This window comes from Diuraphis noxia, unplaced genomic scaffold (genome assembly GCF_037042655.1).
Source record: "Diuraphis noxia isolate RWA-SAM2 unplaced genomic scaffold, SU_Dnox_SAM2 contig0004, whole genome shotgun sequence".
In the NCBI taxonomy this organism is placed as follows: Eukaryota; Metazoa; Arthropoda; class Insecta; order Hemiptera; family Aphididae; genus Diuraphis; species Diuraphis noxia.
This window is the reverse complement of record NW_028301714.1, coordinates 22882914-22897835: the sequence shown is the minus strand read 5'-3', so window position 1 is coordinate 22897835 and position 14922 is coordinate 22882914. Positions and strand designations below refer to the sequence as shown.

The 14922-nt window shown below is 27.5% G+C and overlaps 1 protein-coding gene across 2 annotated transcripts; it reads left to right on the top strand.

The window, feature by feature from the left end:
• On the top strand, positions 1–14172 carry Gprk1 (G protein-coupled receptor kinase 1). Of its 2 annotated transcripts, XM_089227561.1 has the most exons (17): positions 1–1149; positions 6592–6668; positions 6878–6954; positions 8522–8623; positions 8905–8979; positions 9040–9101; positions 9179–9230; positions 9307–9498; positions 9588–9753; positions 9952–10093; positions 10158–10332; positions 10538–10650; positions 10725–10887; positions 10955–11123; positions 11187–11440; positions 11545–11709; positions 13485–14172. In XM_089227561.1, exons 1-16 carry the CDS (start codon positions 1037–1039, stop codon positions 11695–11697), a joined length of 2085 nt encoding a protein of 694 aa, XP_089083687.1. In that variant the 5' UTR covers positions 1–1036; the 3' UTR covers positions 11698–11709; positions 13485–14172. The 2 variants fall into 2 exon arrangements, with proteins under 2 accessions (XP_089083687.1, XP_089083688.1); XM_089227562.1 differs by lacking the exon at positions 13485–14172 and having other exon boundaries at positions 4–1149; positions 10550–10650; positions 11545–13442.
• The last annotated feature ends 750 nt before the right edge of the window (positions 14173–14922 follow it).

Sequence of the window (14922 nt, the reverse complement as noted above, 5' to 3'; positions counted from 1 at the left end):
GCCACGAGCTCACGAGCGGCTGCAGCCTGCAGTGCAAGTGTGCAACGGACCCGACGGAGATTTTTGTCATTCCGCATTCGCATTCGCGTACCGTAGTGAGACCACGAACGGCGGTCCACCTCCACCCCTCTCCACTGCGTACCCCACTATCGTTTTTCGGGCGCGCGCGCGCGCGCGGCGCTCGTTGGTGTGGGTAGTTTGTGTGTGTGTCGACCGTCGGTGTGCTTTTGTGTGGTCGGCCTGTCGTACGACAATAATTAAATCGCGACGATAATAATAATGTGATGTGCGCGCGGGCGACCTAGTTTCGCGTTACGTACATTTACGTGCCGCCGTCGGTTAAACGACCGTTGTCGTCGCCCAGGTGACTGATACCCGTCCGACACCATAACACAATAAACGATAATAAAAAATAATAATTGCAATAATGTATAAATAATATTTCACAGACCGACAACCACCACCGCTGGCCGGTTAGTAATTATTAAGTATCACACAAGTACATACCACATACTATATTCGGTCGGACGGTTTGTTTTTTCGATTATTTCATTTGACCCGACGGGAACCCAATCGGGGTGAAATTGTACATCACGACGTCGCAGTATCGTTGTTGTCTAATTAGCCGTGGTCGTCATGTCCTACGAACGCCGCGGCCCCTGCCGTGGCTGCGATGATGACGGCCACCACGGTGACCGCAGTTGTTATATGTCTTACGGGATCGCGGCCGTCGCAATTGCTGCGAACGCGACTGCCGTGAAAACTGCCAAGTGATAATGGTTTTCACCGAGTCTAGGCTGCCGACCGTCGTGGCCTAGGTTGTTGGTGTGGTGTTTTTCGTTAATTCAATTGTTATTGTTGTTATCGTCGTCGCCGCCACCGATTGTGGTGGTTGTCCGACACGTCGTTCGACTCCTACCACGGTATCGTATTATTGCGATTCTTTTCCATCAATTCGCCATTCCACTGTCGAGTTCGTTGGCGCGGACATCCATTTTGTCAGTGTTCGATTCGCTTGTGAACTACACTGAGCACGATGGCCGACTTGGAAGCCGTGCTGGCCGACGTCAGCTATCTGATGGCCATGGAGAAGAGCAAGTGCACACCGGCGGCTAGGGCTAGCAAGAAAATCGTCTTGCCGGATCCCAGGTAATATGCTCGACCTATGCGCCTACTATTCACTGTCGATTACTGACCTGTGATTGTTTGTCCCGGTATTGCATCCTCTGCTTGTTCTTTATCTACTCTAAGAAATTCTATAAATAGATTTACAATAATTGTTGGTAAGATAAAATTTACTTGACTGATCAAACTAGCAGTTCACATCATCCTACAAATACCTTCTGTGTCAGGACCAAAAAGTGCTAGACCGAGGTTAAATATCTACTGAAATTTTAAGTCTCCTCGTACCTTTATATCTTTAGCTTAGGTGTTTTTGGATTATATATCCGTCATATAGAATTGCAGTCAATAAATGCTAATTATCTTAAGAAATAACTGTATGAAAACATAATTAACAGTTGGTAACTCAGTATTAATCCATATTCTAATAGGTATAGAAAAGAGTTAAGAATATTGTGGACATTCAAGTGCATTCTACTTGGCAGATATGTTTTTAATACAATTTAATAATATTTAATTCATGTGATAAAATAAAAATACTTGTTTGTTTTAATAGATTGATAATAATTGTCTGTATGTAACTAAGTAGTTGTGTTAATTTAGAATATATATCTGATTCCCAACTTAGTGTACACAGACATATGTCTGGCATTATCATTATAATTACTATAACTCTATTACACATTACAATGATTTTGATTTCCCTCATATCCAGAAACACAACCCAGTGCTAATGAAATTATCTTAAGGACCTATTTTTATAGCTATTTGTTTATACCTACTATTTTTTCTGCTATTTTAAATAATTATAATACATTGTATTATATATTTACTACATCAGTATGTATACCTGTTTAATTAAAAACCTGCTGATTCTGTGCATTCTGCTATCTAAACCAGTTCCTCTATGATAGGGTTGATATGCACAAAACAATCAATCTTAGTTGATTCGTGGTGTATTCTCTTGCTGAACTGAGTATAGGCAATGTTAATAAAAATAACTCAATTAAAATGTCTAATTAATTTAAATAATCATAAACTTGTAGATTTAAATTATTTTTAGTTAAAAATTTTACATAGACCACCAAATATTATTGGTTAGCCAATTTAAATGATAAAAATAAAATAAAAATTGCTGTATATTATTTGCAATAGAAAAGTTAACTTTATAACAAATTTTCTTATTTATATCTTAATTAAAAATTACTGTCATAAAGATTTTATCTAAAATGGACATAATTTACTATAATACATTTGTTTTTATAGAGATTTTACAAATGTTAAAATGCTGTCCTAAAGTATTTTAGAGCTTAGCCGATTTCATTTCAATAGTAAAGTTATGAAATGCAATTGTCTCTTACATATGAAATCATTGAAATCATTTCTAAGTTCATTAAACTTCATTTAGGTACTTTATTTGGTACAATTACAGTTGAGCTCCCAAGCGATTTTTTCGATTTTTTTTATTGAAACATATGTATTTCAACAAGTTTAGAACGATGGTGCAAAAATTAGTTGGTGCAAAGCATTATTTTTGAAGTTATAGCCTTCCAAAGTATGCGGTTGTATGACAAATAGTATGTATTGCAGCGTGCGGTGCACTTATCATATAACACAACAGCTGTTGACTTATGTTACTCTTAGGCTAACTTACTTTAGGGTCTTAAGTCTCTAACTGGCCATCGAGTATGGCGACTGAAGCCGGTAGGCGGAGGGAGGTCCCTTGAGTTTGGCGATCGGAGTCGTCAGCCGAAGGGAGCCACTATACTTGTGTTACTTTTACTAACAAGGTTAAATTTACTTGTTAGGTCATCCGCCTGCCCGCAGGGCAGTTATGCTCTCCCTCCCGCGAATCCGGAAGTTTGCTATTTTAGCCCTGAGGGGTTTTTGCGACCGGAGTTGGTAGGCGAAGGGAGCCGCTTTACTTGATAATTTTGTTATTTAACTCTTAGCTCTGTTTTTACCTTGAAATTTAAGTAAAATCATTTGAATGCGAGAGTATTTCATGAAACACATCAAAGAATCTACCTAGTTAATATAATTATAATCCTAAAAAAAAAAAATTAAAACGTCGTAATACGCATGCGGCGCGCGATAAAAAAAACACGTAAAATTGCATACTTTGAAAGGCTATAACTTTCAAAATAATAGTTTGCACTAACTAATTTTTGCACCATCGTTCTTAAATCGTTGAAATACATATGTTTCAATAAAAAAAATCGAAAAAATCGCTTGGGAGCTAAACTGCAATTGTTCCCTCTATTAAAATAATAAATATGTTTTTTTTTTTAACAAATTAGTTGATGCTTTACTTTTTTTATTGCTGTTCATATATAATGAATATACTATGTTTCTTAGCAATATTATTTTTGTTATTTAACATAACTGTCGTGTAAATTTACCAAATATGTATTGCTGTGTTGACCAACACATAGAAACTAACCCTAATAATTCTTATTAATTTATGAATTTATTTCTTCATTATTGTTTAAATATATTTGAAGAGATATTATTAGTTCTCATTACGCGGCCCGCACTAAAATAAAATTATACAGATCCCAAATCCAAGAAAAACTTTTGTGTTATTCATGAACTTTTCTTATAATACTCTTTCCTAACAAAATATTCTATCTCATTTTATTATTATTTTTTTTTTTACTATTCTTCACTAAATTCAATGAACTGCAGTTGTACATTTTTATATTGTTAATTATTATCAATTTATCAATGTAAGATAAAGTACTATTATTGAATAGTTTTTTCAATCAAGCCAACCAAGTCTTCTTATATACCCTTCCATCTATTATGCTTATTGTAAAAATATTTTATAAGGACTATACCTACAAATTAAAATAAATATGACAAAAAAAAAATGTAAGTTTCCTGCAAGTGATTTTCAAAAACTATATTTGGCCCTTTCTTAAATCCTAGTGAGGACTACTACATTAGAGTATATATTTTATATTTCATTATACTATGAACATAATATTTTTTTATAGTAAGTATAGTATGTTAAAAAGGTCTTGTAATTTTGGTTATAAGTATTATAGTAACATGCATTATTTTACTAATTCAATAATGTACCTATATCATTAAACAATTTTTTGCCCTTTGAAATTATGAAATAATTATGAAAGATACCTAGATAAGTGTTAATAAAACTATTAACTAATAAAATGTCAATATTTTAGAGTTCAAACTCAATTCTATACAACATAAAATAATTTTTATTTTATTTTTTTTTAACTTTTATGAAGAAAAATTTAATAATTTTATTGCTGGAATTTTAGATAATCAGTGTGATAGTCACATTTAGAATTTACATTCAAAATCAATAATAAAAAAAAAAATTTCCTTATCCAGTATTTAAATATTTATTTAATTTCCTAAAGTATTTTTTAATTTTTTAAATTTCAGTAATTTAATTACTTTTCAAAGTAGAATAATAATTTTAATGTTTTTATCTCATGGTTTTTTTCATTTTCAAATTAAACAAATTAATTAATAATTGGACATTATTCATTAATATAATTATTTTGCAAACAGCAAAGTATAGTTGTGTAATGCTTAAAATGTGTCCTATAGAAATTTAGAACATAGCCGATTTCATTTCAATAGCAAAGTTATGAAATGCAGATGATTCTTACATTTTATAATTTTTACTAAAACAAGAAATACATTTTAAAAAGAAACTAGATATACTTAATGTTAAATTGTTTTGTAGTTGTAGATATTATAATGGAGTTAAAGAAATTAGAAGCAGTTTTTTTTATGTTTGTCTAACACACATGATCATAGGCACAAATAATGCTTAAGATTTGGGGGAAGGGGTAAAATTCAATTTTAATAATATTGAATAAGCTTAATTCAGCATTTAAGAAATGTTTGGGGGCTTAGCCCCTTAAGCCCTTCTATTTGCACCTATGCACATGATACGTAGGAATTAAGAAATGTTTTCATTCTAACATACCAATTGATTTAGTGAAGTGATAAGAATTCTAAAACCAGATTTGCATTTGTCATCAATTCATCATCTATTAAATTTGGGATTGACTTTCCCAGCTTTTTATTATTTTGATTTTAACTCCTCGAGAAAAATTAAATATTCCCTTTCATTTTTACTACTATTTTTTTTTTGGATTTAGAGGGATAAAATCAAAGTAGTGGGTAAATGGATCTTAAGAGGTCATAGTGAAAAATTCAAATCTTTTTTCAGAATACTTATCGCTCCATTAGATCAATTGGAAATGAATACATTCCTAGATTCCACAACTAACTTACCACCCAAATTCCCTTATTTATATCAGCCCTAAATTCTGACTATTCCTGGTAATCCTCTCAGGCTTAAGCAAAGATGGTATCGTGAGCAAAATTTAAAAAAAAAATCTATAAATTAAACATATTTTTGTTGTAAGTGCTATTAGCTAGCTTCATTTTGATACTTACTGTAAATTAAAATTACAGATTGTTATTATCAAAGTTAGAAATTATCTGTTTTCATATATAGATTTTTAGAATACAGTGGATTCCTCTTAATGTGGACACATTAGGATTAAACTCATTTGAACATATTAAGTAGTTGGCTATATATACCAAAATTAGTTACATTGGAATCGGGACCAGTCCATTTTGCCCATATAACCGGTGTCCTGTCCACATTAGGTGAAATTCAATGTATTTCAGTTTTTAAGTAAGTTATTAAGTGAGTATTTAAATGATTGTAGCTAAAATATTCACTATAAAATTCTCATCTTTAAGTTTAGTTGTGGGTGATTTTAAGCTTACTACACAACATTGGTCCTGCTTAACACATATCTGCTGTATTAATAAAAAATATTAAATTCTCTTAAGAGGACAGTGAGGACACTACACCCGCATGTGTTGTCTCCGTCTTACAAGTGGGTAACATAGCAAATCTGTTTAGCGCGAGACAACTGTACTCCCTCAATATTTATAATAGAATTTTCAAAATTTCACAACGCAATAGGTAAGAACTTTATCTGTGTCATAGCGTCGTTATTTTTTTGATAGCACAAACCAATAATTTTGAGTAATTTAATGAAAAAATAAAAAATAAATGTATTTTCTTAAGCTTATAACTTTAATTATATTTGCTATCAAAAAAATAACGACGCTTCGACACAGATAAAGTTCTTACCTATGCATTGTGAAATTTTGAAAATTCTATTATAAATATTGAGGGAGAACAGTTGTCCCGCGCTAAACAGATTTTGCTATGTTATACGTTTGTAAGACGGAGACATCACATGTGGGTGTGGCGTCCTCTTAATAATAACTTGTTGAAATTATTTTTGTATCATAATAACAATGAGTAGTTTCTATGAAATATAAAAAACAATTTTAATATTCTATCACAAATTAGAATAAATAGTTACTAGAGTTTAGTCATTTTAATAACATTATTTTAATTAGTATATTTTGTATGGTAAATATTTTTTCTTGTTTTAGTGTTCGAAGTGTAATGCATAAATACCTGGAAAAAAAAGAAGAAGTTAATTTTGATAAAATCTTCAATCAAGTTTTAGGTAATTTATAAAAACAATGTTTGCTTTCCTACATACTTGCTCTCATACTTTATCTATCTCTCTATTCTAGAGTCATCTTAAAGTTTAAATTTATCTAAAATTATGTTTAAAAAAATATAAATAAGCGAGAAATACAGAGGACACTTTTATTCATATTATAATACATTTATATATTATGTTTATGTATATTATTACTTTATATGTTTTAGGTTATTTGTTATTCAAAGATTTCTGTGAACATCTACCTGAAGATGAGCAAATACCTGAAATTAGCTTTTATGATGAGGTACGATTTATAATTCCTTTATATATACCTATGTAGCTTATATGGGTTTAAAAAAGAAAAATTTCTATCATTAAAAAAAAAAATAACAGAAAGATAGTTTGTATTTAATTCAATTTCTATTCAAGGGGAAGAAACTTAATTTGTTTTTTTTTAATTTTTTATTAAATTATAAAATTTTATGATAACTAGATGATAAGAGAAAATAAAAAATTATGAGTTGTCAATAACTTGTTTAATACAATTTAAGTTTTACTTAAAAAACTACCCACACATGTTATTATCAAATAGGTATAACATCATTCTGTTTTTGGAAAGGTAATTTTTGATGTACAACTGTTAACCACATACAAATATTTTACATCTATATTATCCTTAAAATAATTAGTCAAAATATATTTCTGTAACATTTTTTAATTGCTTTATTTTTACATAAAATGCCACTTTTTGCTCTCTTTTTTCATATAAGTGATTTTTTTCTAGTTTTGTATGAATGAAATTATTTACGTTAAAAATATTATATCTACATTTAAAATAATTTTTAGAGTTGGTTAACACATTTAAAATCATAAATCTGTCATTTTTTATTTTGTAAAATATCCCAATTATTTTACCTTAATAATATTGCTAATACACTTATTAATTCTTTGTAAACATGTTAAATTATCATTATTATGAATAAGATGAAAATTATTGTTTAGTATGTTTGTAGTGTATGAATAATTAGGCTAAATTAACAATGAGAACAAAAAACCCGTTAAAAACTCAAATATATATGCTAGGGTAAATTGTTTTTTAGTTCCTATGTACTTTAATTTGCTGGATACAAGACTTAGTCACTATTAAAAGCAACCATTATTTGAGATACATATGACAACATAAAGCAATATTAAAGAAGGCCTGAGGACTGAAGTTTTTTCATCATGAAAATAGGGTGAGCTTTATGGTCAAGTGGAACTGTTTCAAAACAGCCTCTGTCATCATCCTTCCTTATAACTTTAATAAGTGACCTCTGTACACTGTAAATACGCCTATGGCGGGCTATCCATATAAATTCTCATCAACTTGACTCTTGGTCCTATTAGATTTTTTTATATACATACACTGTTCGTTATATCAGTGGTCTTTATAAATACTAATTTGAAATGCATTAAACATGTTATGATGATGAATAATTTTTTTTAAAGTAATGAATAAAGAAATGAAATAATAAATTAGATAGTTAACACATATTGCATACTATGAAAGTTATGTATTTGATTCACATATTTAGAAATATTTTGTTACTGTACACAAATTTTATAGTAATAGTGTTGATTAGATAGGCCATAACATGTGATTTATTGGAAAAGTTTTTGAATGAATATGGCTCTGAAAAATTTTATTTCTGTATTTGTATATTTAATCAATAGTAATAGTTATAGGCTTATAGCTATATAATAAATTATTATATTTTTTTGGAATACAAATTTTAAATTTGCTTACCTATAAAGTATTGTTTCTTTTCTTCATAATTTATTTTAAAAACATATGTTTGATATTCTATGAGTAATGTTAATTTTTTTTTCAGATCAAAAGGTATGAAAAATTGGAATCAGTCGAGGAAAGAAGAAAATTAGCTAGAGACATTTATGATAATTATATTATGAAAGAACTTTTGTCACATACTCATGTAAGTTAAAATGATTTTATAGTCAATTTATAATTGTTCAAACAATTTTAAAATTGTATAACTTATTATAATTTAATAATCATTTAAATACTTATTACTTTTTCCTCCCGCAATTCTCAATAAATGTATTCTAACTTATTTTATCAAAATTTTAATCATCACAAAAATTGTATTAATTATTGATTAACATTTATAACTCAAAATGGTGTCTCTGTAAATATAGTGGTTTATAAATCATAATTTCATCAAATGTTTTTACATTGATTTTAATTATCTTTTAGAATTATCCAAAAGATGCAGTCGCTCATGTTCAAAAATATTTGATGAAAAATGAAGTGCCTGTAAATTTATTTGAAGTAAGTTAAACTACTCATTAAAAAGTTTTTTTTACTTAATAATATATTTCTCATTTTTAGCCTTATATTAAAGTAATATTCAATCATCTTCGAGAGGAACCTTTTAAAAAATTTCTAGAAAGGTATTAAAATTTTTATTTATTTTTTAAATCTATTTTAACTATATTAATAATATTAATTGTAAACAAATTTTTATTAGTGATAAATATACTAGATTTTGTCAATGGAAAAATTTAGAACTAAATATTTCAGTAAGTAATTTAATATAATATATTATATTGTCACATACATATTTAGGGTACTAAATGATAGTATTATTTATTTTAGTTGACCATGAACGATTTTAGCGTTCACCGTATAATTGGTAGAGGTGGTTTTGGTGAAGTTTATGGTTGTCGAAAAGCTGATACTGGTAAAATGTATGCTATGAAATGTCTTGACAAAAAACGAATAAAAATGAAACAAGGTGAAACACTTGCCTTAAATGAACGTATTATGTTGTCTCTAGTCAGTACAGGGGTAAATATGACCATATCAACATAATCAAGCAAATATTATATTTAAACTTGCAATTGTATTAATAATTTATTATTTAACTTGGTTTGTAGGTCGACTGTCCTTTTATTGTCTGTATGACTTATGCATTTCATACACCCGATAAACTTTGTTTCATTTTAGACTTAATGCATGGTGGTGATTTACATTATCATTTAGCACAGCATGGTGTATTTAATGAACTTGATATGAAGTTCTATGCTGCTGAAGTAATTTTAGGTAAATATAGTATGAGTTTCTTAAAAATTTATCCTATAATACACTCATTTTTCAGTCATTTTGGGTTTTTTTTTATAGTAATAGATAAATACAAAAAAACTGTTGTTTTTAAAACTGACTGAACAAATTATTATTGTATGTTTAAGAAAAACTTATTATGGCTTACTTATTTATTTACAAACATTTTTTTACTATTAGGTTTAGAGCATATGCACCGAAGATTTATTGTCTACAGGGACTTAAAACCAGCAAACATACTATTAGACGAATATGGACATGTACGAATATCAGATTTAGGTTTAGCGTGTGACTTTTCTAAAAAGAAACCACATGCCAGTGTGTAAGTTAAATAAAATAGAATATTGTGTTGAATATGAAAATAGTAATACATGTTTAATAATTAGAGGAACACATGGTTACATGGCTCCAGAAGTGTTATCAAAGGGAACAGCTTATGATTCAAGTGCAGATTGGTTTTCTTTTGGTTGTATGTTATACAAACTACTTAAGGGTCACAGTCCATTTAGGCAACATAAAACCAAGGACAAACATGAGATTGATCGAATGACTCTAACAATGGTATGTTTTTCAATTATTAAGCTTTTTAATAAATAAGCTATTATATTTTTTACTTAAAGTTTATAGTAGTCAGAACATAAGTAAATAATATAACACCTATTTATTATTTATAAATTTAACTAATTACATGCATGATTTTATTGTTATTTATAATATAATAAAATATGTATTTGTTAATTTTGTTAATTCAAATTAACAAAAACAGTTTATGTTGCAGAATGTAGAACTTCCAGATTCTTTTTCAAAAAGTTTAAAAGATCTTTTAGAAGGACTTTTACAGCGTGATATAAACGAAAGAATTGGGTGTCGTGGAAGGGGGTAAAATAATTGTCAACTCAAACTATTATCAGTATACATTTTTATTAATTCTATATTTTTAATTTTAATTTTAGGTCAGATGAATTAAAAGAACATCCATTTTTTGCGGGACTTGACTGGCAACAAGTATACATGCAAAAATATACACCGCCTCTTATACCTCCTAGAGGAGAAGTTAATGCTGCTGATGCATTTGATATTGGTTCATTTGACGAAGAAGACACAAAAGGCATCAAAGTAAATTAAAATTTGAAAAAAATTAAAACTAAATTAAATTTAAATTTTGGATATTGTTAAATAATAGTTAACTGATGCTGATCAAGAACTATATAAGAACTTTTCTATAACCATATCTGAAAGATGGCAAAATGAAGTTGCTGAAACAGTATTTGAAACTGTTAATTCTGAGGCTGATAAAGCTGATCAAAAAAGAAAGTCTAGGCAAAAGAAATTCAATGAACACAATGAAGAAGGTATATTTATAAACAAATATACATCAAATTAAATTAAGTATAACTTTAATTTGATTCCTTTAGAATCCGATTGCATTCTTCACGGATATATAAAAAAGTTAGGTGGACCATTCGCATCTGCATGGCAAACAAGGTATGCTAAACTATACCCTAACCGGTTAGAGTTGCATTCAGATTCAGGATCTGTAAAAACTGAAGTTATCACATTAGACCAAGTATTAGAAGTCAGTCCTGAGTTAGTAATTGTTAAAAATGAGCAATGCATTGTATTACGCATGAAAGATGGAAAAGATGGCAAACTAGTTCTTACCAATAGTGTAAGTCTTGGTTAATTTTTTTATAAACAACAAACATTTTATAATTATATCAAGTGTAACTTGAATTCATTGTGTTATCATAATTTATTCATTAATTATTATAGGATGAAATTGGCTTAAAAGAGTGGGCATTATCATTACGCTCTACACATAAATCCACCCATGATCTGTTAAAAAAATTGAAAAAACCAGGAAAAATGTTTATTCAAGAAGAAGCTGATCCACTAACATCCACTACAAACACCAATGGAAATTAGTTACATATTAAGGTATTAGGTTAAACAAATCTCTGATGAATCTCAATGCTTCTCTTTGAATTAATTTTAATGTTCTGCTTAATCCATAACCTTCCTCAGTTCCCAGCTTTTGTCGACTAATTACCCGGGTTTTATTTGCTAAGGTTAGTGTATTGCTACTATATAAGACTGTGGTGTTTCATTATTTCTTGTTATTTTATTGAGAATAGATAGTTTAGATCAATGTAATAAAATACTATTTTTTATACATTTTATAATTTTTTAGTACAATTTATTAATTTATAAATGTTTGAGCATAATGAGACCATACTTTAAAAAAGAAATTCATGACATTAAAATATTTCTGATAATTGGTGCCATAAAATCTATATTATCAATCTACAATCATGTATTGTATTTTCTATTGTACATACATATTTTTTAATTTTCTTTTATTCGTACCAGTAAATCATTTTAGTCAAGCATTGTAAAATCCATTACAAGTTGTTTATGACTGTATAATATTTTTATGCGTCAATTTAAAATTACATTTTCGAAATTTAAAACTTTAACAAATCAAAAAATGTATGCAATATCCAAGGTATGTGTAAGATGATATAATATTTTACAGTAATTGTTGTTTGTGAAATAAATTATATTTCTTGTTACTTTCTCAAAATACTCTAAAAAATTCTAAAATGTTTTAAAATTTAGTGTTTTAGAAAAATAACATAAACCTCAGATCATTTATTGGTTATAATATTATGTAGATTCCATCATTTTGTATTAATTATTGAATAATTAAGAAGAAATATAGACATTTGATATTAAAAGAGGAAAAGTTAGGTGTTAAATATGATTATCAACATTGGTATATTTTGTAACTTGTTTCTAATGGAAATCATATTATATGTTGTAAATTGACAACCTTGGAGAACTTTTCAGTTGTAAATATCATCCATTTAGTTTTACCTTAACTTAACCAATTCATGCAAAATTTCTTAAAGTAGATAAATGGTAAGCAATTTTTTATGAATAAAATTATTTTTGAATTTACAATTAAATATGTAAGTTCTGTTTACTATGTACTTCATTTTGTTTATCAGTATCTTCATATGCATTTTGACTGAATCAACATCATGTCTAGTCAGTAAATAATGTTTATTAATCCAATTGGGGTTTCTTTATTAACATGTACCATTATAAATTGGAAATACATAATGGTTTTGATATTAAGTATCTGCTTTTTGGCTCTCTATTGAAGTCATCCAATTGTATTTATAACAAGACTGATAATTTCGATGTGTTAAGAACTAAAACATTCATATAATTTTCATGCTTAATTTTTCAGTTCATTTGCACCTCATAAATGATATATAAAATATGAATAGAATAAAATATTTTACTTCAAAGTAAGCCTTATCATTGTTACAAATATGACTTAAATTTACAAATTTCTTATGCCAACTAACTTATAATTTTTTTTATTGTCGACAATCAAAAAATATGTATATCTATTACAATATTGTGGCCAACAAAATTTGTAAATACATTTTAATTTTAAAATTCCTGCATCATATGTTATCAAAACTTGTAAATATTATATTATATATCCTAGTCTAGAAGAGTAGGTAATTAGAAATTACCAATTTAATAATGATAATTAAATATTGAATAAATATAATATTATATAGGCCTAATTAGGTTTAATGTGAAAGAATCAATTGCTTTTAAATAACTATTTTGTCCACTATATTTTATATTATTACTATTGTTTTTGTTTGTGTTTTTTTTTTATTCACATATAGACAGTATAATACACCGTTTGTCATCACCTCAAATTAAATCAATAGTAATCTCAATTTAATGTTTAAATTGTAATGACCATTAACGAAAAGAGAATCATATGATAAATTAATCATATTCAAACATAACATACAATTTAATTGTTAATATTTAAATCTTCTACCAACTTATTCTTCTTTTTATTGTTATTTTATTTAAATAAATAAATAAAAAGTATTATTTTTATTGTTAATTTATTTAAATTTTTATATCTTTTGTTACTTTATTTATTTATTTTATTGTATAATTATTTATATTTATTTATTATTATTTTGTTATGATATATATTATTTATTAATTTAACCTAGTCTATAAAACTGATCATTACAATTTGTTTTGTTTTAATTAGTATTTCAATCCCATTGTAATAAATTACACAATTAACATCGTGTATACACATTTCAATTTAATGAATATTGTAATATTTAGATACAATATATATCTAATATTATGTTACATATGATTTATTAGGCGTGATTGCTTTAATATCAGGTTATTAAGATTGTATGAAAATATAGATTAGCATTTAAAAAAAATATATGACTCGATTATTCAGTTATGTAAAATTATTGTTTAGTTAAAATAAAATTTAAAAAAAAAAATGTATCAAAGTGTAATGCAATAAATCCCATTAAATGTACACACGTAAAATGTATTTCAGGGAACTTTTATCGGCGTAAACCTTTGATCCTTTGGTATGTTTGTCTTATGCAAGTGATGTATTTTATTCGATTGTTGCTTGGAATTGTTCCAAATATTTGCTCGTTTTTGGAAATGTTTTAAACTTTCACAGGTATTTCCGAAATTTTACAGTATTTGGAACTATTCCAATAACTAACATTGGTATTTATAGATGTATTGTATGAGTAAAAATGCAAACATGCTCAAAATTAATTGAACATTACTAATAGAATCCTCTTGCCAGTATATTTCAATATATGACTGAGTTGAAGAAAAACAATACTTCTTGTCTACCAAAGTTTTTTTTAGATCATCCTGATACACAAATGGAAAGTAATATCTATTTTAACAATTGTTGTTTATAACCATTACTTTTTTTTAAATTTAAACATGATCTTATAACTAAAGTAATAGGTAATTAAAAATATATATATATAATCCTGGATTATTGCTAACCATTAATTTAATTTAATTTTAAATTGAAGTAATAGTTATTTTTAATTTCAGATATTCGACAAATTTGATTCTTTCGAACTAAATTTTTCAATACATACAACCATGCTCAACCACTTTTTTCCCTTCAATTTCTCAAAATTTTGTCTTTTGGTATTACAAACTTCTGCTTTTCAATTTACTGTAAATTATTTAGTAAATAATTTTTTTGAACATTTTGATGTAGGTACCTAGTTTAAAATTTGAATAAAGAATTTCTTAGTTATT